At 33.7% G+C, this 27377-nt stretch overlaps 1 protein-coding gene across 1 annotated transcript in view; it reads right to left on the reverse strand.

Moving 5' to 3' along the window:
* LOC114334144 (peptidoglycan-recognition protein LF) overlaps nucleotides 1–24306 on the reverse strand; it is a 180406-nt gene extending 156100 nt beyond the window's left edge. Inside the window, exon 1 of the mRNA XM_050659136.1 lies at nucleotides 24087–24306. Within this exon, the coding sequence (XP_050515093.1) occupies nucleotides 24087–24176 (90 nt within the window). The 5' untranslated portion in view covers nucleotides 24177–24306. The remainder of the gene's footprint in view (nucleotides 1–24086) is intronic.
* Between the last annotated feature and the right edge of the window lie 3071 nt (nucleotides 24307–27377).

A 27377-nucleotide genomic window follows, 5' to 3' on the forward strand; every position in this document is an offset into this window, starting at 1 on the left:
AATACCAAAAATTAAAAACAAGTAAGGCAATGCAACAAAATAAGGTGTTTCTAAGCGGTCACCCATCCAAAACGTAACCGAAGTAAACACTGCTTGACTACGGTTATCGGGCGACAACCGTGTATGTGAGTGTGCTATGGCCGTAAAATTAATGTCAAAATAAATTATTTTGACAGAATATACAAATAATATTAAGATTGCATTTTAATCTTCTTTTCATCATATTTTAATACCTGAATAAATAATATTCCCGACGAAGACAAATCCAAGGACACAAAAATTATAATAAATATATTTACTGAAAACACCAATATATTTTTTTCACACTTTATTTGCACTGATACATACGTAACTTGAAAGATTTAACAACTAACTTCATACTGTTTGTGCGAGTAGTTCATACTGTCGTTTTTATAAAATGCACTTTCAACATTTTTGCCAATCGCTCCTAAAGGAGTATCTTCAATAAATAACATAAAACTGCACAGAAAGCAACAGAGAGGTGTATGTTGAATTTATCGCTCAGAGAAAGAGGTGCTGCAGACGTGCGTAGTTAAAACAATTACAAGGCTAAAATACACTCACCGGCCAAAATTCCGCCACCCAAAATTTTTGATTAAGTTTGACAATTTATAACTTTATTATTTGTGCTCAGATTTCTGTGCCAAGATTCTTGCACCAGTTTGTAGGTACATGTATTGACATCGTTTGGTATTATTCCGGTAAAACAAAAATCTTGCTTGCATGGCATTATACAGGGGTGAATGGAAGCATTTTATTTTCTCCTGAATTTAAAAAATTCTGTGGAAAAATGGAAAAACTGATTTTGTTTCATAATCATGTCATATTATCCCGGAGGCATCGCTTAAATTTTGTTTTTTGAATTATCCGAATATCTCTTTTCTTGTAAGATCTGTACCATTTTTTGTAAATAAAAAGATTGATGGACTCATAAAATAGAGGTTGGATAGATAAGATTAGAATGACCCGCATGCAGCTCAGATCTCAATCCTATCGAGCATTTATGGGATGAATTAAAAAAGCTATTCACCGTCATCTTAGGCCTCCACAAAATTTGGTACAGTTATGGCCCTGGTAGAGGAATATCGGGCTATTCCCCAGGCAAGGATAACACATCTTTATTCGATGCCAAACAGATTGCGAGCAGTCGTTGGTGGAAAAGGTGGACATACCCACTATTGAAATATTTTGTTTTGTTGTTAATTTTGTTTTGTTTTGTTAATTTTAGTGCGTTTGACTCTTTTAATTAAAAAAATCGTCAAAGCAGTGTTTTTATTTACAGCTTTTACAAGAAGAGGTAATCGGATAATTCAAACAACAAAACCTTAGTGATACCTCCCGAATAATACAAAAGGAGTATGAAACAAAATTAACCCCCTTCAATTTTTCCACAGAATTTTTTAAAGTTAGAAGAAAATACAACGCTTCGATTCACCCCCGTATAATGCCATCTAAGCAAAAATTTTTTGTTAGCGGAATAATTACAAACGACATCAGTACCTATACCTACAAACTAATGCAAAAATCTTGAAAATCGGAGAACAAATAAGAACGTTATAGATTGTCAAACTTAATCAAAAATTTTGGGTGGCGGAATTTTGTGCCGCTGAGTGTAGAATTAGACAGGTCATAGCGAGAGAGAGATAGAAGATAGACAACGACAATTTTAGAATGAAAAACTCGATACGATGCTTATTGTAATCGAGAACGTCATGACATGACAGATAATGGACAGAGACAGAGATAGAAGATAGACGAAGAAAATTTTAGAATGGAGACCTCGATACGATGCTTATTGTAATCGAGAACGTCCTTCAACAAGATGGTCGATCGACATCAAGTGCATCTAGCACAACTAGGTTCCAGGTGCTCGAGATCGGATGCAATGACATTATTTACAAGAGGGCTAAGTTCAACATAATCATCATAAATATGATGGTATGTCAGAGACAGATTTAGGAATTGACGCTATTCGATAAAAAACGACATTAAATACGTGAAAAACTACCGAGAGAGATTCCACAAAACGTATAGGTTGAGGGTCTAAAGTCGGCCACTCACGAAACTGCGGCGTCGTTCAATTTTGTCGAATTCGACTAATTGACAACAATTTTTATCGTGTGAGTGTATTTTTTTTATGATCTGTCAGTCTCACCGGTTTAAAGTGTTTATTTTTGAAAGGGTTATAATTGAGAAAGCTTGAATGGGTCATTAATCACGAGTGTATGCAAATTTTGATCAGCCATATCTTAACCAACTTTTGTCTTACGGAGAAACAAAATGAAACTAGCATATTTATAATAGCAAAACCTACATTTTTTTACTATTTAAGATTTTTCTATCACTAATACTTTCTTAAGTTATTTTGAAAAAATGTTTAGAAAATATTTTTTACTATAAAACCAAATGTTTTTAAAAATAAGCACTTCAAACCAATTAAACTTACACATCATATAAACAGTACAAATACAGTTAAAATAGATGGTAAAGCCAAACGATTAATTTCATTTAGGGTGCTAAATAGAGGGAGGTTTTCACGATTTTTTTACCAAAAAAAAGGGGCCAACTTTTTTTCAGTGTAACTCGTTTATTTTTGATGCTGTAAACTTTTGTAAAAAACAAGTAATAAGCTTTTTTTCGATAATTTAAAAATGTTAATAAGGTTTTCCCGAAAAACGCTTCTTTCTTCGGTGATTTCGCGTTGAATTATTCGATTTGGAATTAGACGAATAAGAACGTATTTTTCATGAGCTACAACTTTGCTTCTACTCAATTTTTCTTTTTTTCGTTTCTTTATATTCTACATTTTTGCTAAAAATATTTTTTCGATAAAATATTTACTTTTTGAATTATTTGGGAAAACCCGTCTGAAAACGTAGTGTTTTTGTCGAAAAATCAACATTTTAAATCGCGAATAACTCGAAAAGTATTGACTTACGTAGAAAACTTTATCGAACAAAAGGTGCTTAAAATAAGTCAATTTATCCATTTCCGGTCATATTTTAAACACGCTTTTTTCACCCCCCGAGAAGGGGTAAATGTCACCCGCCAAGTAAAAGCAACCAACGGCACAAATTCAACCTTGAAGTGGAGGGTAAGTAGAACCAAAATCCAAATTTTTATGCAATTCGGAGTTGCCCCTGGAAATTACACTCCAAAACGGTCATTTATTGGGCTAATTACTTTAATAGTTATTTATGATATAAGTGTTAAAAGTACACGTTTAAGGCAAGCATGTGAAAGTTTGCAGAATGAGCGAAGCGAATTCTGCAATTCACATGAGTGCCTTAAAAATGTACTTTTTAACACGTATATCATACAATATTTTTTCTACAAACGTCTTATATATCAACAATAATTATAATTTATTCATTCTCAATTACAGGACAATATCTACAAAAACTTTTACTTGAATTGAACTGACATTCCATTTTTATATTTTTCTTGACATTACATCAAAACTGTCTATACTGTCAATACGTAAATCATAACAACTATAGAATAACATCTTTCTTTTATTGTTGTATGTTCTAACAAATGTTAATAGTTTTTTTCTACAAACGTGTTAAAAATGCAATAATACAGTTTAAATTAAATTTTAAAATACCTTTTAAATCACCTTTTTCAAATTGCGCAAGTTGTACTAATAATATTAATGTTGATAAATGAAATATAAATATTTGGACGTTTCACAATTTGACAATTCACTTTTAAGTGCAGTGCCTTAAAAATTTTAAAACACTAGAGCTTTAAAGTAGCATTTTTAACGCTCCTATGGAGTGCTAAAAATTGCATTTCTAACACGGTTGTAGAAAAACATATTAAAAACCGGCAACAATATAATTAATTTGCGGTGTAATATTGTTTAGTTCCTCTATAGATAAATATAGTGTAGGTAATTAAAAAAAAATCATCTATTCTTATTTTAAATAATTATTTTTACAACAGCTTATTTTTATTGTTGTTTGTGGTTATTATGCTAATAAGCCTAGTATTAGCGAGATTAAAGTTTATGTCGACAATATATTTGTTTATGGTAATAACATTTTCAAGAATAAGCTTTTGGTTTCGCTTCAACAAATAGACAATAGACCAGGGTGTTTAACACAAAATAAATCGATGTTTAAATACAGCGCCTAGAAACTTACAACTTTTTGCATTATGTTTAGGATAATGTTAAGAAAATAGTGTACTCTTTGTTGCAAGTTACATTTTAAAGTCCATGAAATGAAAGAGCATAGTGCTTAAACATCTTAAAAGAGACGTATTAATGGCCAGATTTTGTTACTCGGGAGGTTTTTGGGGTCGCTGAAGATGATTACGCTATCAGAACTGATCTTCTGAGCATCTGGTGCCCAGGTTCACTGCTAACGCGCGTCATCTAGAGTTTCGAGGGTTGTTGGCACTAAAATGATGAAAACAGATTACTCGGGTGTTTTTGGTGTTGCTGAATAAGAATACGCTATCAAAACCGACCCTCGGTGCACCTGGTGCCCAAGAACCCTCCAATCTCTAGAATATAGCATGCCTTAGAAGTGTCCTTGGGCACCTGGTGATCCGGGTGTCAGTTCTGATGGCGTATTCGTTTTCAGCGATCCCAAAAAGCGCCTAGTAATCTATTTGTATGCATTGAGTGCCGAAAACCGTCGAAGCTTCAGAAGATGACGTCCTCAGTAGTGATCGTGGGCACCAGGTGCTCCAGGAGACGATTTTGATGGCGTTTTCGTGTTCAGAAACTCCAAAAAGCCCTCCCTGTAGTCTATTTGCATCAATTTAGTGTCAAAATCACTCTAAACTCCATAAATCGACGTAACATATTCGTTTTTAGCAACCCCAAAATCCCCCCGAGAAATATGTATGCATCAATTTAGTGCAGAGAACCCTCGAACTTCCAGGCGACGTGTCGTAGCAGTGACCCTGGGTTCAGTTACTCCGGAGATCGGTTCTGATGGCATAGTCGTATTCAGCGACCCCAAAATTCCCCGAGTAATAAAATCTGGCAGTTAATATGCCCGGTTTGACATGTTTATGTATATTTGGATGCATTTTATGCACTTTAAACTGCCATTATGCATTTCTGCCCACTTTTCTATAGTAACTTCTATGTATGCCACCTTTTCTGTACTACATGAGGTTTATCAAGCACTGAACAATAATCTTCACACTGCCACCGTTTTTTGTGACTACGCCAAAGCTTTTGATTGTGTAAATCATAACATTTTGATAAGAAAACTAAATGTCTACGGAATTCGAGGTATTTCTTTAGATTGGTTCCAATCTTACTTGGATGATAGGAAGCAACTGGTTAGAGCAAATGATACAGACTTTAGTCTCAAAAACATTGTATGTGGGGTACCTCAAGGTTCAGTATTGGGTCCTCTACTTTTCCTTATCTTTATTAATGACATCACTAGTTTAAAAATCGATGGAAAAGTCTTTCTTCTTGCTGATGATACCAGTATCACTTGGAGCAACTCAAATATTGCAACTTTTCATGCTACTATAACTTCTGATCTACTTACAATAAAAACCTGGTCTGACTCTAATTTACTCTCGTTTAACGTAGATAAAACAGTAGCATTGTCTTATAAAGGAGTCCTTCAACCCTTACCTCTTAATAACAGTCAGATCAGTACCGTTGATTCTGTAAAATTTCTTGGTATTTTTTTAGACAGCAACCTTAAATGGTCCCACCATATCGATTTGTTAAGGAAGAAACTATCCTCAGCTTGCTATGCTATAAGATCTGTTTCGAATGAACTCAATTTAGCATCTTCCAAAATAACATATTTTTCTTTATTCGAGTCACATCTTCGTTATGGTCTTCCTTTTTGGGGTTCTGGTACAGCTGCCCAATTCGATGTTATTTTCAAATTACAAAAAAGAGCAATTAGATATCTGTTTGGCCTCAGAAGAACAACACATTACAGAAGTTATTTCAAAGATCACAGAATTTTAACCCTTCCATCTTTGTATATTTTAGAAACTGTTTGCTTAATTCGTAAACAACTACATGTCTTTCCACCAAGACCTAATCATGACTACTTCACGAGAAATTCTACGTTTGACGTCTATATGCCGACCCCGTCCTCTGAGTTAGTAAAGAAATCTATATTATATTCCGCAAAAAAACTTTACAACCATCTCCCTCTACAACTTAAATCTGCAGCATCTTTCCCCAAATTCCGTAAACTGACAAAAGCCTAACTATCTGAAAGACAATATTATTCAGTAGGAGATTTTCTTAATCAATAACTAAGAAATTACAGTACCCTTTGCACAAGTAGTATTTTTATTATCATGTTTTTGTCTGTATTTTGGTGTCATATGCAGCAGCTTAACTTTTAAACTTATTAATTACTAGGTAGACTATGCATTTGCAATTTACTTAAATTTTGCAATTGATTACTTCTGTTTAACTTCATTATTATTATTATTGTAAATATATTGACGAATTATGTAATTTTAGTAAATTGGATTGTTATTGTTTTGTTTTCTTGACTTTTTATAAGCTTTGTCGATAAAATTGTACAATTTTTCATGACAATAAAGCATATTTCTATTCTATTCCATTCTAACATTTTTTCCTGACATGATCCTGAACACAATGCAAAAAGTTGTAAGTCTCTATGTGCTGTAGTTAAATTCGATTTATTCCGTTGTTTTTAGAGCTAAATGAGCTGGTCTAGTAAGATAATACACAATCATAAATTTGCAGGGAAACTTAATCAAAGTACCCCTCACAAACCTTATGAAAATTAGGTCCCAGTGGATTTTGTTCATACTTTGGGAAAATACTCTTTGAATCATCCTGGTAGAAAGTTCTCATGGGCACAACTCAATCGTATGAAGGATTTTACTCAAATTGATTTAAACTCAAAATTATATGACAACATTATCTGGCAACATGTACAAGTTTGGATCAAGGAAAAGTTCTAGTAGTCTAGGCTTTTTTCTGACTATCCAATAGCGACCTTTACTTTGACCTTGATCTTTAACGGACGTCATCTTCTAGAGTTTCGAGGGTTTTCGGCATTAAATTGGTAGAAACAGATTACTCATGGGTTTTTGGGATCGCTAAACACGAATATGCCATCAGAATTGACATCCGGAGGACGTGGTGGCCAGGGCCACTGCAAGGGACGTCATTTTTCAGAGTTTCGATGGTTTTCGGCATTTAGTTTATGAAAATAAATTACTGTAGGGTTTCTGACTCCCGGAGCACCTGGTTCCCAAGGTCAATGAACGGTGCTCCTGGAGTTTCGAGGGTCTTTGTACTACATTAATGCAAACGGATTATTTATAGGTTTTTGGGGTTGCTGAACACGAATGCCTAATCAGCACAGACACAGGAGCACCTGGTGCCTAAAACAGGTTATTTTCTGAAGTTAAAAACCTAAGAGTAATCCATTTGATTCCTCCATTTGATTCCTCCGAAACTCCAGAAGATAACCTGTCTTAGACACCAAGTGCTCCTGTGTCTGTGCTGATCACGTATTCGTATTCAGCAACCCCAAAAACCTATAACTAATCCGTTTGCACTAAAGACCCTCGAAACTCCAGGGCCTGGATTCCGTGCACTGTAGATATCTACACGTCGCTTTCTATCGATGTCAATTTTCGTAAAAATATTTGAATTTTTAGCTTTAATTTAATTATTTTCTAGTTTTGGTAGGTTAATTGATGCTGAAGTGACACTTAGTAAAACAAGAAAATATTTGAATTAAAACTAAAAATTCAAATATATTGACATTGATAGAAAGCGATCGGCGCGATGTCAATATATTTTAATTTTTAGTTTTAATTAAAATATTTTCTTGTTTTACTAAGTGTCACTTCAGCATCAATTAGAGTATAAACTAGCAAAACTAGAAAATAATTCAATTAAAGCTAAAAATTCAAATATTTTTACGAAAATTGACATCGATAGAAAGCGACGTGTAGATATCTACAGTGCACGGAATCCAGGCCTAGGAGCCCCTTTGATTGACCTTGGAAATCAGGTGCTCCGGGAATCGGTTCTTGTGGCATATTCGTGTTCAGCGACCTCAAAAAATCCTCCAGTAATTCATTTGCATCAATTAAATGCCGAAAACCATCGAAACTCTAAAAGATGATGACCTTTGCAGTGGCCCTGGCCACCACGTCCTCCGGAGGTTAATTCTGATGGAATATTCGTGTTTAGCGATCCCAAAAACCCATAAGTAATCTGTTTATATCAACTTAATGCTGAAAACCTTCGAAACTCTAGAAGATGACTTCCGTTGGAGGTCAAGGTCAAAGTAAAGGTTGCCACTGGATAGCCATGAAAAAATCCTAGACTACTAGTAGTTTTCCTTGATCCAAACTTGTACATGTTGCCAGATAACCAGTAACTCAGGGAATTGGAATACCCAGTAAATCTTATAATTTTACGTGTTTGTGCCTTTATATCTTGAAAATCCTTCATACGATTGAGTTGTGCCCATGGGAACTTTTGATCAGGATGATTCAAAGAGTATTTTCCCAAAGTATGAACGAAATCTACTGGGACCTAATTTCCATAATGTTTGTGCGGGGTACATTTTAATGTAATAATGGATTCACCATGGATGAAGGATGGATGAAAGTCGACTGAACCAGTTTTGTGAACAAAACGAGTTTATAATAGGTGAAAGTATCTAAACACAAAAAGATACTCAAATAAAAGTGGAGATCTCCAGGAGGAAGAAATCAAATTCACTATGTATACTGACCCACTCAAAATGGAAAAGCTGGCTACAATATGTTAGGAGCCTATGAGCATAAGACGTGGAATCAAACCACATGCTAGTAAGGGCCAAAGTAAAGATTAATTAGCCAAAAACAAAAACAGGAAAATAAACAAAAGAAGAAGATTTAATGTCAAAGCTCTTCAACAAGAAAAATAAGAATCGAATTCACTGAAAGACTCAAAATAAACCAAACACCAGCGTCTCAAAACGAGACAACAGTAGAGAAAATATGGAAGAATTTTAAGGACATAATGTCAAAACCTGCAAATCAAATGATTGTGATGAAAAAAAAAAGAGAAAAAACAAGAAATGGATAAACCGAGACACGTTACTACTAATAAAAGGAAGAAAGATACTCAAAGAAGAAATGTTACAAAAGGAAGCAATCGAAGACCGAAAAACTTTAGAAAGAAAATATAGCAGTTTTACAGCAAGCCAGAAAAGATAAAAGGAATTACGTAAATGATACGTAAAAAAAGCAACTCACTAAAATATCCTGAAAATACAGTACAACATCATACGAAATTTTATAGGGAAAACATTAAAAGGTAATAAAAAAATCAAAGATAAACAAGGAAATATAATTAAAGCAGAACATGAAATAACACTAAGATAGAAAAATCACTTCGAAGAAACAATGTACCCCAAACTCGAGGCAACACAAGACATAGAAGAACAAGATATAATACAGGTGAAAAACATTAGCACAGAAGAAATACAAAACACACTGAAACAACTAAAAAATGACAAAGTCGCTATATACCTACCGATAGACGTAATTAAGGCCGACGAAAACAAATCAGAAGAAATGTTGTATAAACTCTGTAACAAGATATATGGGCCGACGGGGAGCTGCCAAAGGAATGGAGCGAGGGTGTAATCATTAAGATATCAAAGAGGAGGCGATCTTTATTAGATATTTAAGAAAGCTTTGGAGGGTACCTCGGATAGTATAATTATAAACGGGCAGTGTATAAATAACCTGCGATACGCTGATTACATGGTCATTCTGGCAGATAATACTGCAGCACTGCAACGCCTATTGGACCGAGTAACGACAGCCTGTAGAGAACTTCGAACTAAATTGAGTACAAAGAAGACAAAAACGATGGTCATCAGCAAGCACCAAAACAGACAGCTGAAGGTCAATGTCGACGGAACAGATCTGGAAAGAGTAACAAGAATAACCTACGTTGGAAGTAACCTTAGTGAATCTTGAGAGCACGTACATTATTTTACAAAACTGTGCTCTGTGCGTAAAGTGAGTTAAATCCAAAAATGGTCGAAATTAGCCAATGCACTATCTGTATATTAGAATTTAATATCTACATGTGTGTATAATTTGTCAAGTCCAATTTTATTCCTAAACTAAGATATGCATACAATCAATACCAACTGTGTAAAGCGTGTTAAGTCATGAACGTGGACATACCACTCTTTACACTAAACATTATTTAAAAACAGGAAGACTTAGTGTGTTAAGTCCCACAATTTTGCGACTTAACCCACTGTACACTAATATGTTATTACGTTGACTCTCTCCACACCACGCCTTTAAAGCTGATTTGTCTATTTTACTAAAAGTATTTGGAGAAAGCCGGAGATATTTACAAATTATTATTCAAAAGAAAAGATCATCTTCTTCGGGCATACTCTAACCGGATAAAAAAGGAAATTTTAGAAAAACCTTTATAACACTGAAGGAGAAAGGAATAAAGTAAATCAATTTTTAATTGGAATTCCAGCTTATGAAAGTCACTACTCAATATGAGATTTTGGGAAAAAATTTGTTTCTCCACATTTGACGATAGTCGATAGTGATACTATAATATGAAGAATACAAGCGTTCCCTATCTAAAACCAGTTCAAAACCGGTAAGCTATACCAAGTTTTGTGAGGAGTTCCACAACTTAAATTAAAAATAAAAAGCCCAAAGTAGATATCTGTTTAAAATGTGATAGGCTAGACATGCTTTTTAAAATATGTATTGAGAATGAAAACCAGGAGTTTTTAAAAGAAATAAATCACCACTTTGATAATGCGGAGTACGCATATGAGTATATAAAGTTAGACAAAGACAATTCAAAAGTTAACAATTCAACCAAAACTGTGACATTTGACATGCAGCAATGCCTTCCCACTCTACTCGTGCATAGTTCTGTTACAAACGCCAGCTTTGGACTTTTAGTGCAACAGTCTAGGACTGCAGTGATGGCACAACTTACTGTTACCTTTGAAGGTAATGAAGGTGGCTCATGTGTATACAAATTTATTTCCAAAGCTTTAAAGCCTGTTGTGAAAATTTTGACCATGTACTTAGATACATGTGGTGGTATACTCACGTAGCAGCTATGTGTACGGTAGCCCTGCAAAATTCTCCTAACTTGGAAGAGATTAATCATAATTTTTTTAGTACCTGGCCACACGCACATGGAGTGTAATACATCACACGCCCTCATTGAAAAAAATAAAACAGCTTTTGCTTGATGTTCCACCATCCTCATGATTGGGCCGAACTTATACAAAGCCCTGGTAAGAAACGCCCTTTCGTGGCGAAGGAGATGAATCAAGATAGCTTTTGACTTTGCTAAGCTGCTAAAAACTGTTCAGCAGCGAGAAGATCATGTTGTTGGAAACAATTTTAGCTGGAGAGATGTAGAGTGGCTGAATTTTGTCAAAAACGAGCCTGGAATAATTTACTATAAGAATTCCTTAAATATATTGTTGATGAAGGAAATGAAGAAATAGTGCAAATAATTGACAATAAAAAAGAAAGTAAATGTGAAAACCACGAAAAAAATGAGAGTTGCCAAGAAAATAAATCAACGAGACAAACTGTCAAGAAGAAGGGAAAAATGTAAATATATATATAATGTTCTTGAACTCCTAAGTGGAGCATAGAGCTTCAGTGAAAACGCGCCATCGGGTTCTATTTTGCGCTAGGGCCTTCACCTCATTCCAAGACTTTCCTTGACTTCTTATCTCGTCCATGATGGATCTTCTCCAAGTTTGTGCTGGGCGACCTCTATTTCTCTTTCCTTGGGGATTCCACTCTAGGGCATTTTTTGCAATACTGGAACTATCTTTTCGGAGTGTGTGACCTATCCACCCCCACTTTCTGTATTTTATTTCATTTTCTACCCTCTTTTGTTGGGTCAGGTGTAGCAGATCTTCGTTTCTGATGGTGTTTGGCCAGAAAATACGAACAATTCTTCGTAGACATTTGTTAACAAAGACCTGCAATTTGTCTGTAAGGTATTTTGTCACTTTCCAGGTTTCACATCCATAGAGTAGAACAGACATAACATTTGACTGGAATATTCGGATCTTTTTCCTTGTAGTATATTCTCCAGACCTCCAAACAGGGTTAAGCATGCTGAAAGCTTGTTGAGCTTTTCGTATCCTCATACGAATATCGTCTTCTGTACCTCCGCTTTCTGTTATGACACTTCCAAGGTACGTGAAGTTCTCCACATTTTCAATCTGCTTGTTGTCGATATTAAATAGCGTGTTGTTCCTTGCATTTATTCTCATCGACTTGGTTTTACCAATATTGATTTTTAAACCTATTTTATTGGCCTCAGTAGATAGTGTTTCCAATTGGTCGGCCACATCCTGGAACCTTTGTCCTAACAGGCAGATATCGTCGGGGTATTCCAGATCACTTAGGCGTGTGGTTAACGTCCATTGTATCCCTTTTGTGTCGAAGTTTAGTTTGGAGAGAACATAGTCCAGAGCTATGTTAAACAGAAACGGAGAAAGCACACATCCCTGTCTGACTCCAGTAAGTACGTCAAATTCGTCACTGTTGACCCCATTGTGTGTCACGCTGCACGTCGCCTCAGTGTACAGTAACTTTATAATGGAAATTATTTTATGAGGAATGTTTCTTAGCTCTAAAATTTTCCATATAGCAGCATGAGACAGGCTGTCAAAGGCACGTTCGAAATCGACAAAGACCATGTATAGAGGTGTGTTCCATTCAACCGATTGTTCCATTATTACCCTCACTGTATTAATGTGATCTATGCAGGAAGATTCTGGTCTAAAACCTGCTTGATTCGGTCGAAATTCAACCTTGTTTGTTAATCTTTTGTGTATGATGATCGTAAAAATTTTATTTATGACGGTAAGCAAGGTTATTCCTCTCCAATTTTTGCACAGTGTGAGGTTGCCCTTTTTTGGAAGCTTAATAATCCCCATTATTATTATTAAATAATATTATTTATGCTTTTTGTAATAGTTTGTGTTATGCGTTAAGCGTGTTAAGTTCATGATATTTGTGCAAATTGTGTTAAGTCCACGTAAAAAAAAAGTTAATTTTTTTTTATAATACTTATATGGTTTGTTTATATTATTTATTGATTATGTTGTTGAGATAAATATATATTTAATTGATCAAAAGTACTTAAACGAATTTTGAAGGATAAATTCTTGTAAAAACTAAAAAAGTATAACTCAAATATATTATTGCACATTTTAAACGCGTTTATCTCAAAAGAGTGTTTTAGGACGTAACTCTCTTTACGTACAGAGCCCAGAAAATACACAAAGTTCTATGCAACCGCCATCGCCAGCTGGATAGTGGATATCTCATTGAGAACTAGAAAACTTACTTAAGTGCTATGTTTTCTCCACCTTGCTCTATGGTGTTGAATCCTGGACAATGACAGAAGCAACACAAAAAGAATCCAAGCATTTGAACTCTGGTGCTACCGTGATATGCGCAGAATGAACAAGGAAAGAGTGAAAGAGAGCTTATGCTTGTAATAAAAGAACGCAAAATACTATATTTTGGTCACATCGTAAGAAATCTAGATTATGAGCTACCTCAACTTATAATCAAAGGCAAAATTAGTAAAAAAAGGGGACCAGGAAGAAGACGCAACTCTTGGCTTAAAAACCTACGACAATGGACGAATATGACCTCCATAGAACTATTCAGGGCGGCTGCAAATAAGATTAAATGGGTAAATATAATGGCCAACATTCTTAAGGATAAGGCACAGTAACAAGAAGAATTATTTTTTAAATTTTTCACTAACTACTTTTAAGAATAAGATTGAAAATACATTTTTATATAATCAGGTTATAAGGTGAATTGTAAAAAAATGTAAACAATCATTACATTACATTAATTTATTACTATTACCCTTATGTCAAACCGTATTAAAGGTGATCATTATATTGTACTTAATTTTAAAATTAGTTATTTTCATAACTCAATAATATTGATATTATGACGCACCTTAGATAAGATAAAATTATTTGACAGTATTATTTTTCATCCATGTTGAGGGAGTAGTAAAATAACAATTTAATTGTGATCAATGACAAAGGTATTATTCCAAAGAAATATTACAAAACTAAACATAGTTTCAAAAGTTATGCATCACCTAAAATTATGCTCGTTTTCATAGTCGATTTTTTCATGAACAGATGAACGGATTCTGCTATTTTTTTATTATTTTAGATTTTTTTTTGGATTTACACGATTGGGCAAATGTTTACTCAAACTTCTTTTTTTTTCTTATACCGGGTGAAATAAAAGGAATGTTTTTCTTATGTTAAGTTTGAGGCACCCTGTAGGCAGTGCCGGTTTAACCTAACTTCGGGCCCTGGGCACTAGAGATTTAGGGGCCCCCTTCATTGCTATTCGTTGTCAATTTTTTTAACAAAAAAAAACACATGCATTAAGCTGCATTAACTATTAAGGCTATGGGTACATAATTCGCAAATATTTTACGGCTATCCCTACCTTTTCTGTCTTTACATGGCAAATTACGTGTAGTAAAATTCACACTGGTATGGATATGTACATATTACTAGAATGTCATTCTACTTGACAATGTCATGACTAGCTTAAAGAGATGGCTTTTGAATGTTCTTGGATAACTGTTATTTTTTGTATAATTGCAAATTATTAATTCAGTTAATAAATGTGATAATTTTTTCACTAGCTATGTATTCAGTGATTGTAATAATATGTACCTACAACAAAAACTAATACTCAATCGTGAAAAGAGCAAAAGTGTTAAAGTGATTTTTTAATAATATATTGTTACTATGGAACGCTTACAATTTTGAACATCTTTAAAAACAAAATACTTGGATCACAGAATAATATCTTAATGTATTTTCTGCTTCTATCTTCCATACATAATACACAATAAATAACTTTTTATAAAGTTCACCTCTTAAATCAATTATTTATCAAATACACTATATATCAATATTATTTAATCAGCAACTAAAAATATTCCCGATTCATGTCAAATAATTATTTAAAACTCACTGATTGTCAGTGTCTGACTGACTATATTCTATTCGACTAAGTGCGTTATATGACAAAGATAGATTTGGAAAATATTACCACGGACATTGTGCAAATTCTTTTCGAATCCTGAAAAAACCAATAAATATTTTTGAAAAATCTAAACGCAGAATGAAAGACTAAATTATTACCGAGGGTCGAAAGTCCCTTAGAATAAATAAAAAGTTTATTTAGAATGAGATATTTAAAATTAAAAATAACACTAAATTTTCCCTTAGTTTTTCACCCCTGTAACTTATTAAAATAAACAATATAGAAGTTCTCAGGGACTTTCGGCCCTCGCTAATAACGTAATCTTTCATTCTGGGTTTAAATTTTTAAAAAATACTTATTAATTTTCTCAGGATTTGAAAAAAATGAATCCCCATTTGATTAGCATTGCAGCCGAAAGAACGTACCGATCCTCTTAACGTTTATTGTAAAACCCATCAATTTTTAAAAATTTTAAAAATGATTTTTAAAACACACGATAAAAATAGCAAACGTAAAAAATATTCCAAAAAATACATTTAAAATTATAAAAAAAAAACAGAAAGTTCTACAGAACAACACATGACAAACAAAAAACATATTCTAAAAAATATATAAGACAAAAATTAGCTTACTTTTTTTCTTGACTAGGCATTAGCAAACTGCCATATTAATACTATCAAAATTCAGTTGCACCACTTCTTCATTTTTTATAATACGATAGTGATAATGCGTCTAGGTTTTCTTGACCCTTTGACCTTCAATATATGTATTTTTATTCTTTTTAAAGCCAAAACAGACCGCTCGCCTGACGCATTAGCCCCAAATTTTCAAATGTTTATAGTTTATTCAAATTTTGCCATAACGTTATAAAATGAATACTTTCATTATGCAAGTTTTCTTTGGTTTCATCAACATCTTTTTTATATCCCTCGCATAAAATATTAACTCACTTTTTGACTTCCTCTTCATTTAGCGTAAAAAACATTTTAACAGCTGATCTGAACACCTTTGAAGCATCTCTTTAAAAGATCTTGAGAAATATTGTGGCATATACCTAACATTAAATAGGTACTTCAATTCTGAATATCTCTTGCCCCTTTAAAATTGTTTCACTTTCAACTGCTTCATCGAAAAATGTTTTTTCTTTGTTTTTTAGAGGCCAATTCTATAGAATATATCTGAGATTATTGCCTTCGCAAAAAAATATTTATGGCTTCTAGTTCAATTTTTTATAATTTATTTCTTACGTCTCCAACAAAGCTCAAATGTCATTAATTCTACTCCGATTGACACGTTCACAGTTTCTAACGTTGTAAGTTCTACGTTGTAAGTCCACAGTTTCTAACGTTTTGCTTGTTGCATTCACTTGTTTTAAAATCCTTGCCCAAATCATAGCCAATAGCGTATCCAAGTTAACCTGTCTCAAAGGTATCTATTTTATTATGCAGTGCCTTGGTTTCACTTCTAACTGCTGATTTTTTGTCTCTATTATTGCTTAACTGGAAAAATATGTTTGATGGATCCGTAGTTTTTAAGTAAAGCATTTACAGCGTCAAAAGTTTCTACATGTTTTGTGTTCATCGCTTCCAGGAATTTATTTCAAGTTTGGTCAGACAGATAGCTAACTGAACCTTTTTCTTTATTCCCATTCCGCTGTAAATGCTGAGCTAAGAAGTTGTCAAAAGCAAAGTATACAAGACAACTTAAGTAATTTCCCTTATGACGACTCGTTAAATTCTCATGGGATCAACGAAAAGCTAGTCCTTGAGAAGCAAGTAATTTAATGGTGACAACAACTCTTCTTAGGACCTTTACTCAATAGTCAGCTTCGCGTTCTACTTACTCTTTCAAGCCAGCGTCTATAACTCCAATTTAACTGATGATCCATCTAACTAATCTTTAAACATCTTGTTATTAATAACATAGAGTTCCTAACCATAGAGTTCAGATAAAATTTACTTTCTTCGTGAGATTTGAGTAAACTGTTCAAATATTTCCAGTGGGTAAAATATATCCAAAATCAGTTAAACTATTTTTTTCAATTGAAAATAATTTGCACGGGTAACAATAGACGGGTCCCGGTGAATTCGTAACTATTTTAATCCCCCATCCTAATTACAGGCCAATTGGTAACTCTGACCCTCTCAGGTAATTTTTCGGTAACCGATCAACTACCGGTGAATTCGTAACTAAATATAAAGTCCACTTTACATCAACAATAAATTGGACAAGAAATTGACCAAGTTATTCAAGGCCAAATTTGACGTGTAAAAGCACACTTTGACATCTAAGTTTGTTCGTTATAAACTTCACGTGAAGAAATTGACGAAAAAGAAAATTGTTCTATTTTTTCATTTATTTGGCGTGAATTCAGTGTCACCAACCTGTGTCCATTTGGCGGGAAGTGGAAGTAGAGCTGTAGAGCTTTTTGTTTATTATTATTTGTTGAGGTTGAGTCTTTCATGTTCATGACAACCTAAAAATTTTGATTGGAAAATGCATATAAGGGGGTGGGAAAATGGAAATTAGTGGCTTTTTTGCAGTTCTGTCTGTTAGTTTTGCTCTGGCTGGGTCTCTTTTGTTTAAACAATTATGTAAGTATTATAAAAACGTTTTCAATTTTCTGTATTCTTTAGGAAACGAATTATTTATGCATATTATTACCTGTAAATAGTAGTACCTATTTCCTATTTCTTTTGATTTTTAATTGTAAAGAATAGAAAAATTACCATTCATTTTAATTTTTTAGAATCAGCTGAAAGTGGTCTACAAAAAAACCAGGAAGGAAACGTATTATAGCCTTGTTGTGGCTATGAAAGGCAAAAGAAAGATACCTATAAAAAGTGTATTGACTAGTTGGAAGAAACTCCACATTGTCGATGCATAATAAGATATTACTTTATAAACAAATATCAAGACCTAGGAATGGAACCTGGATAATATAGTCATCAAGAAGATAGCAGGAGGTCATGAGCAACAACAACTTCATAAGTATGAGAATATTGAGGAAATCCAGCTCCTCGATATCTACTACTGGACAAACTAGAAGATTGAAGAGGACAAAGCCTTTTGAACTAGTTTGAGTGATAGGTGATAGTGAAAAGCAGAGCGTAGTGCTTGTGTGCCTGTGTATGTTAGAATAGTGCACGATCTTGTTAGATTAGATAAGAGACGCTATAGGGTAAGCTCTTCATTTTAAGGAACAGTAGTAATTTAGGTTAAATTAAAATTGCTCATTGGTCAGTTATGACCAGATTGAAATTCTCTGATGTTTGGCAAAAAGGGCTGAAGTCAGAATTGCACATCAATAATGTTTTGATGATTTCTGGACCATAAAAAAAGTGTTGCAGACTTAAACTGTATGTACCAATAAAAAGAGCCGATTTTTCTGGTCCAGAAATCATCAAAACATTATCGATGTGCAATTCTGACTTAAGCCCTTTTTCCCAAACATCAGAGAATTGCAATGTACAATTCAATACAAATGAATCATCATCGTAGTGATGATTATGGAAAAAAATATATATATATAGAAATATATATATATTTTGTGCAATAAAAATGTTTATATTTATCAAGGATGTATTATTTGGTATGGCCACATATACTTCTGGTATATCGTCGGTGATGTGACAATACCTCCTATCTGCTTTTTCATGAATTTTGTAGGAGACGAAAAACCATTTTTAGGGTCATCTGTTTTCACATGTAAATTTTGACATGTTTTGTAGTAAATAGATAATTGAATTTACTACAAAACATGTCAAAAAATATCATATGAAAACAGGAGGTGACTGTAAAAAAAGTTTTTAGTCTCTCTTACAAAATGGTTAACAGTTAATAGAGAGACAGATAATCAAGGTTCCACTGTATAGTGAAATTTGGACACCCGACACCCCATACAAATTTTATGGGGGTTTTGTTCGTTTAAACCCCCCCCCCAAACTTTTGTGTAAGTTACAATTGAATTATTATTGTGGTACTATTAAACACAATGTTTTTAAAACTTTTTTGCCTCTTAGTACTTTTTTGAAGTCAGTTTTTATCGTGATATTTTGAATATTTGTCAAATCCACCACATATTTGTATATGGTTAAGTACGATTGTAGAGACTAATAATATGAAAATTTATTTATGATTTACATTTTTAGGTATATTTTGAACCATTTTAAAAAGAAGCCATATCTTGATAAAAAGAGCTTTATCGAAAAAATAGAAAGAGGTAAAAAAGTTTTAAAAACACAGTGTTTAACTAATGGTACCGCAGAAATAATTTAATTGGAACGTACCCAAAAGTTTGGGGGGGTTAAAGGGAACAAAACCCCCATAAAATTTTTATGGGGTGCACAAATTTCACTATAATTTTTCTTTAAGATGTTACTCCAATAATATTGCTTCATGTCCATTTTCAATAAAAAATCTTTAATAGTTTTCGATATATTCGAAAAAATCGAATTTTCATTTTGTATCTTCAAAGGGCTGTAACTTTTTTTGTGTGCATATTTGTACTAAGGTAAGTTAGGTTCATTCAAATTATTTGTGGTCCCAGAATATGTGATTTAATTTACGACCAATCTTTTCGGGACACCCTGTATAATAAATGGGATTAGCTGGCTTAAAAATTCATAATCTACGTTCTGTAGAAAATATACAGTTTTTGGTTTCTTTTTAACTAGATCTTAATATCTAACCAAGCATTTTAAGACCTTTTTATTACTTTTTCGATGATATATTCATGTTTTTAGTTTGTTCAAAATATTCTAGATGATTGTACACTATAATAGATAGCCAACTAAATAAACACAAAAATTTTATTTTTGTTACAGCCTGTATATAAGTTTACCTATATATACAGTGCATTATGCACCACCTTAAAAATTGGGCATTTTTGATGTCTCGAATTTCCTAAACCTGTTGTCCCATCTAAGTGATTTTTTTATAATAATATAGCCTGAGGCTATAGGTTACTGCCTTATGCTTGTCATGCACGGGGAGCTATACTGTAATATATATTATATCACGTCGCTCTCTATAGTAATGAGTGAGCCTGCACATACGGAACCATTAGTTCCCTGTCTGCAGGCTCACTCATTACTATAGAGAGCGATATGATATAATATACATATATTACAGTATAGCTACCAGTGCATGTCAAGCTTAAGGATGTAACCTATAGCCTAGGCTATATTATAAAAAAATCACTCAGATGAGACAACAGGTTTAGAAAATTCGAGACATCAAAAATGCCCTATTTTTAAGGTGGTGCGTTAATTTCTTGGAGAAGTGTATTGTAATTTAATATAAATAATGTAATATCCAATAATTGTAATTTAATATAAGATGTAATATAAGTTCCTTAAAAATATATTTTTTATTTCCCACCATACATTCTCCACAGGTCTAAATATCGATGCTAGACGTCCACTGGAGGTCCTCTCAGGACGTTAGATGGACGTTCGGCAGCAAGACATTGGACCAAACTGGGACATCCTATGAAGGTCCAATTGACATTCACTGAACGTCCCCTCGGACGTTAGGTGGGCGTCCATTGGACGTTTGGCAACGTGGCATTTGGACCAAAATAGGACGTCCTGTTAAGGTCCAATTTACGTCCCCTAAGATGTCCGATTAAGGTCCAATGTACGTCCCTTCGGACATTAAGTGGACGTCCAACAGACATTCGGTAGCGCGACATTTGGACCAAAATAGGACGTTCCTTGGACGAAAACGGACCTCCCTAAAGTCTGTGAAGGACATCCTTGTGCTATTAGGGATGTATCTATGTAGGTATATAGTATCTTTATTCTATTATATTCTACTCTATTTCAAACCTATTCTATATAAGTATCTACACATTACACCTATTATCATCATCATCATTCTCTTTGCCTTATCCCTATGCAGTGTCGGCTTCCCTAATTGCATTTCTCCACACAATTCTATCTTGAGTCATATCAATGTTAATCCCCTTTACCAACATGTCCTGCCTTATCGTCTTCTTTGGTCTTCCTCTCCTACTCCTTCCAGGAATCTGCACTTCAGCTATTCTTCGTATTGGGTGATTAACGTCTCGATGTTGAACATGACCAAACCATCTTAACCTATGCTCTCATTTTGGCATCAATTGGTGCCACACCTAGACTTCCCCTAATATACTCATATCTAATTTTATCCTTCTTTGTCACTCCACTCATCCATCTAAGCATTCTCATTTCCACCACATGCATTCGTTGTTCCGCTTTCTTTTTCACTGCCCAACATTCAGTTCCGCGCATCATAGCCGGTCTTGTGGCTGTTTTATAGAATTTTCCCTTCAGCTTCATTGGAATTTTTCTGTCACAACACACCACTCGCTTCTTTCCACTTCATCCATCCAGCCCTAATTCTACTGCATGCATCTCCATCTATTTCTCCATTACTCTGTAATACCGATCCTAGGTACTTAAAACTATTGCTTTTCACAATCATTTCACCTATTATATTATATTTTACTTTATTCTATACTATATATCTATTCTAATCTATCTATATATTTCATTTAATCTGTTACATTCTACTCTATTCTGTTTTAAATCAAATACTTTATTAGTAAGTATCTACATAATATATTACATCTATTCTATTATATTCTACTCTATTCTATTTCAGTTTATTTTATACTATATATCTATTCTAATCTATCTCTCTATTTTATTTATTTTATTAATCTGTTCTATTCTATTCTGTTTCAAATCAAACACTTTACTCAAACAAAGAAACAAACGACATTCAAAAGCTTCTAATAAAAAAATCATTGCATTGGTACTACTGAAAATATTGACATTTTCACAACATTTATTCCAAGTTCCTTCAATTTTTTTGAGGACAAGAAAATTTTGCTTTCAAGAAATTCACGAATTTATTGGCGTCAAGTTAATAACGAACAAACATGGATGTCAAATTGTGCTTTGAGAACACGTCAAATTTGGCCTTGAATAACTTGGTCAATTTATTGTTCAATTTATTGTTGATATAAAGTGCACTTAAGGTATAATCTTTTAGACTTGAAATAAACATATGGAGAATCTCTTTGCTTTTAAATTATCAGATGGATTTAAATAATTTATCATTGCTAAACATCTAAAAAATATTAAATTTACAATTACTTGATAAAAACCAAGCTCGTGTAGAGCTATACTTGATGGAAATAATATTTTAACACGTGTTAATGAAACACTATAATATTGTTTCAATTATTTTATTTCAATTATAAGATATTTCAATTTGTGCTATTTTTTATAGGTACATATAGTACAAATATAATGTTTTTAAGCAAACCAAGAAACATTCGGTTTAGATTTAAGGTATTAGATTTAATCAATGGTTTCGAATTCACTTGAAGAAAGTTTCGGGTTGGCAGGTCAGGTAAAAAAAAGTTACGAATTGGCCGGTGTACATTTTGATTTGAAAATTGTTGTCATTAAAAGTTACGAGTTGGCGCGTGTCCCAATAAACAGCTTTAAAACTTCTCTTTGCCTTCATTGGGTTTTACTCTATAAGAGTTGTTTTCACTTAATCTTCTATAATAAGCTTTGTCTCCAGCTTCATACATTTTTTTACAATTTTCTAAGGTATCGCTCTTTGGTTTAAAAGTTGTCACAGTTCTTATTTTTATCAGTCTTAAAATCAGACCATATCGAAATCTCAGGAATTTCGTAGTCTTTTTCTTTATTTAAAAAAATAAGGTCATCGATTATTTAGCGGACTTTAATTTGTTATTAAAGGTCCCTGCGGGCCCCTGGGCGCCCGCCCCAAGCGCCCAATGGATAAAACGGCACTGCCTGTAGGGAGGACAAGGTCCAAGTGTGAGTAAACATCAAAATCGTATTGTAGTCTTATGTTTTGTAAACGTTTTGTTTTTTGAATGTCCCTGATATCTTTAGAAACAAAGAAAATAGACGGCTTTATTCTTTAACATCTGTTTTAACTGAAACAAAAGTTTGAGACACCCTGTAGGGAGGAAATGGTATAAAGGTGGATAATTATCGCAATAATGTTGTAGTCTCATATTTTGTGAACATTTTATTTTTTTATTTTCTCTGATATATTTAATAACAAAGAAATTAGACGGTTTTACCCTTTTATTTGTTTTAACTGACGACATGCGATACGTGAGGACTGAGGAGGCCATGACTTATCATACATCAATATTAAATTATTTCATATAATATAGTGCGAAAGGAACAAAGTGTTCAAAGAAAGAAAATCTATGCAATGTACCTTTCGCTATTTAAAGAGCACCCAAGACACCAGATCCGTACTTACCCTCAAGGAAATTCCACCCCGTAACATCGCAGAGCATCCGTTAAACAATTTCGTCTCTATTATGTTGGGCTGTGCTACTCATATTTATATATACCACTCACTTGGTCAACATACCACTCACTTGGTCAACAAATAACTCCTAAGGTATCGACCAGAATTGTTAACGTTATGTGCCTTTCCGATTTTAAAGAATTGTTAACTGTGTTTTTTTAATTGTTAATTTAGTTTGGTTTCAGTTAAAACATGTCATGTTAAAGAATAAAATCGTATATTTTCTTTGTTTCTAAAGATATCAGGGACATTTAAAAAACAAAATATTCACAAAACATAAGACCATAATACGATTTCAGTGTATACCCATACTTATACCTCGTCCTCCCTGCAGGATGTTTCAAACTTAACATAAGAAAACATTTCTTTTCTTCCACCCGGTATAAGTTCAAAAAAGGAGTTTGAGTCAACCTTTGCCCAACTGTGTAAATACCAAAGAAAAATCTAAAATAATAAAAAAATTAAGAGGAATGCGTTTATCTGTTCACAAAAAAATCAACTATGAAAATGACCATAATTTTTAGGTGTAGAATTTGAAACTATGTGTATTTTAAAACTAATTTGTACCACAATATTTGAATTTGAAATAACAAACAATACTCCTACTACCTATTCACTTCCTTGATTTATTAAAATAGATAAGATCATACCTCATTTTCGTGGTAACTCTTCAACTGCCTCTTGTTGTCATCTTCAAAGCAAGGATTCTCAAGCGGCCTTGGCAAAATGGCCTGCGGCATACCTTCGCGTTCAAATTAATTAGAAATGCACTCACTGTCGTTTAATCTCTTATCATCACATGGTATTAAACACCGTTCTTTGCGACACTATCGCGACGAATACTCGTCGGTGACTGAATTGAAATTCAAATCAGATTACTGAGCATTCCATGCTAAGGTGAGTTTTAGTGAGGAGGATTGCTATGATAATTCAATTAATTAATTTTTTTAAATGAACATTTTTTAGATAAGTTTGACTGACGTGTAGGTTAATAAACAAGGATAAAAAACCGCTAAACGCCGTAAAAATGAGTGGCGCATACAATATTCCAGCTACAAAAGAGCTGATATGAATATTACGTGGCGCGAAAATGTATTTTCATTTTGATGGAAAATGAAATTCTAGTTTTATTTTGAAAGATTTTTTCCATAACATTTGCTAAATTTGAAGTAAAACGCGCCACAAAAGAGTAACTTTGATACAGTTTGCATTTTTAGGCTCTTTTGTGGCGCGTTTTATTTCAAATTTAGCAAATATTATGGAAAAAATATTTCAAAATAAAACTAGAATTTTATTTTTCATCAAAATGAAAATGCATTTTGCGCCACGTCACATTCACATCAGCTGTGCTCTTTTGTAGCTGGAATATTGTTTGCGCCACTCATTTTTACGGCGTTTAGCGGTTTTTTATTCTTGTATTAGGAGTTTTTCAAAGTTTTTTTAAATATTAAATGTATGAAGGTGAATGTAATGTTTCTCGATTACACGTTAAGCGTTATAAATGGTCGCCTTTGTCGCATTCTCTCCCAAATAATCTAGTAGTTACGACACCCGATCTAGACTTGTGATAACACAACCCGAGTTCATATCGCAGCCACCCTAATAGTTATGGCCGGCAAATGAACTCGGATTGCCTGATCACACTTAACGTCGTAACCACTACAACTACATAAACCATTTGGGCGATAATGGTTAAATGTATTATACTTTTGGAGCTCGATGACTTCTGAATGGCTTAATCGATTTTGATCATTAAACATGAGTTTGAAACTTATTTACAAGTAGTATCAGATGCATTCAAGGTCAAGTGTGATAACTGAAGGTATTACAGGAATTATTGAGCTTGAGAAACCGTTTTTCCCATAATAAATAGATTTGATCATAATTATGAAGCCTATAACCTAAAAATTCGAATGTTTCCAGATATGAGGTATACACCGTTAGATGCGTCTAGAGTCCTCCTACAAACGCTCAGTCATTGGCGCAAATAACAAAGGTTATTCGTAGGTTGAAATTTTAAGTAATAATTGTCGAAAACCCAAAATTTTAAAAGTTTAAATTTTCAGTTTTTCGGCTATACTGAACCGTGTGTAGGTATGATCTTGGCCGCTTAGGCACCATTTGAAAGTTTAACTCAACGCTGTTGATTTGGTGTATTTGGCGGTTTTCATATCTCTCCTTGAACCTAAGATATATACGCCCAAAAAATATACCATTTTGTATCCTCCTAGCCCTATAGCTGGCTGATGGGTAGTCAAAAGTCACAAACTACACCGGTTCTGAATCGGCTCTGACCCCCTCTTTGAACACAGAAAAAAAAATCAAATCGGTATAACTTTTCCACACACGTACACACACCCAAAGTTTATGTAATCACCATGTATTTCAGAGTAGTATTTATTTCTTAAAAAAAACTTGTTATTGTTGCGAAGAATAAAGGTTTTTATTGAAAATAAACAAATCTATAAGACAATCAGATAGTACAGATTGGTACGGTAAAGGTTATTTTCTTGAGTTGCAAATTGAACGAAAACAAATAAACTAACTTTTACGTCCAAAAACGAAAATATGCCTCATGTGGGGTTATAGAACTTACAACGGGGAAAGATTATTGGTCTTGTGGAGCAAGTGATGTTCTCAGAGGGACATAGCTATAGAGCTAGGCGTAACACAGGGTCTTCTGTCCAAAACTTATGCTAGGTAACAGGAACTAGGAAAGCTCAAAAAAGTAAGGGAAAGTCGCCAAAAAGTAATAACGGGTCGCCACGATCGTTTAATTGTCCAATCAGCTGGAATACACCCAACCATTTCTCACCTGCAGCTCCAAAGACAGCTTTTGGAAGCTACAGGTGTAACTGTTTCAGTTGAAAAGATAAGAAGAAGAGTTCGTGCCAAGAAGTATACAGTAGGAGACAGTTATGGGTCCTTAAGTTATCCAGGCAGCACAAGATTGATTGCCTAAATTGGTGTATTTATTGGTGGTGGAACATTGGTGGAACATTGGGAATGGAAAAAATGTGCTATTTTCAGAAAAGTCACGATTTGTATAAAATCAGATGACCCACGAACTCGTGTACTTAGAGGTTGAAGAAGACAAGCAAGAACGAAAACTGTCAGATCTGTTCACAAATATACAAGGGGAAGTGTAATGTTCTGGGGAGGAACTGTGATACGTAAAAAAACTAGTTTAATTTTCATCCAATCAACTTTAACTGCTCACAGGTAAAATTAGTAGCCTGTAGTTAGGCTCTGGAGATGTGTAACAGGCGAAAATTTAATTTTCTTGCATGATAATTGATCTCCACATACCATTAGAATGAATAGAGACATCATTGAAGCAGAAGGTATCCCTTATTTGCAGTGGCCTGCTTGCTCACCCGAGCTTAACCCTATAGAGTATTTCTGGGATATCCTCAAAAAAATTGTGCTCGCCGGGATAATCCACAAAACACTGTACGGCTAGTACAAGCTGCTTTTGAAGGATGGAGTAACCTACCACAACAAAATGTTGATAATGTGATTAGGAGCGTGCCCACGCAAACTATAGCTTGCATAAGGAATATAGGTGACACATTGAAATTTTTTATGCTATTTACTTTAAAACAATTAGTTTCAATTTGTTTTTTAAATAATTTATTGTTTTATTTAATTGTTATGTATTTGTTATTAAATTGCTTTAAAATAAATATTGTTTGAATTCTTGTGTTCATTTTTTTAAATTCGGAAGAAATAATAAGAAATATTAAATGAATCCATATAAGTTTGGGTGTGTGTACATCATATCCAAATATTTCCCCCTTTTTAAATAAAAATTTAGTCATACTTCTAGGCTCGGTAACTTTCGAAATTTTCAAAATTAGACATGTGTTGGAAAGGTAACGTTCAGTGCTATCAAAAGTCGCAAAGTCTGACTTAAATTTTTGAAATTTTTGGGAGTTTTA

Source organism: Diabrotica virgifera, chromosome 8, assembly GCF_917563875.1.
Source record: "Diabrotica virgifera virgifera chromosome 8, PGI_DIABVI_V3a".
NCBI lineage: Eukaryota > Metazoa > Arthropoda > Insecta > Coleoptera > Chrysomelidae > Diabrotica > Diabrotica virgifera.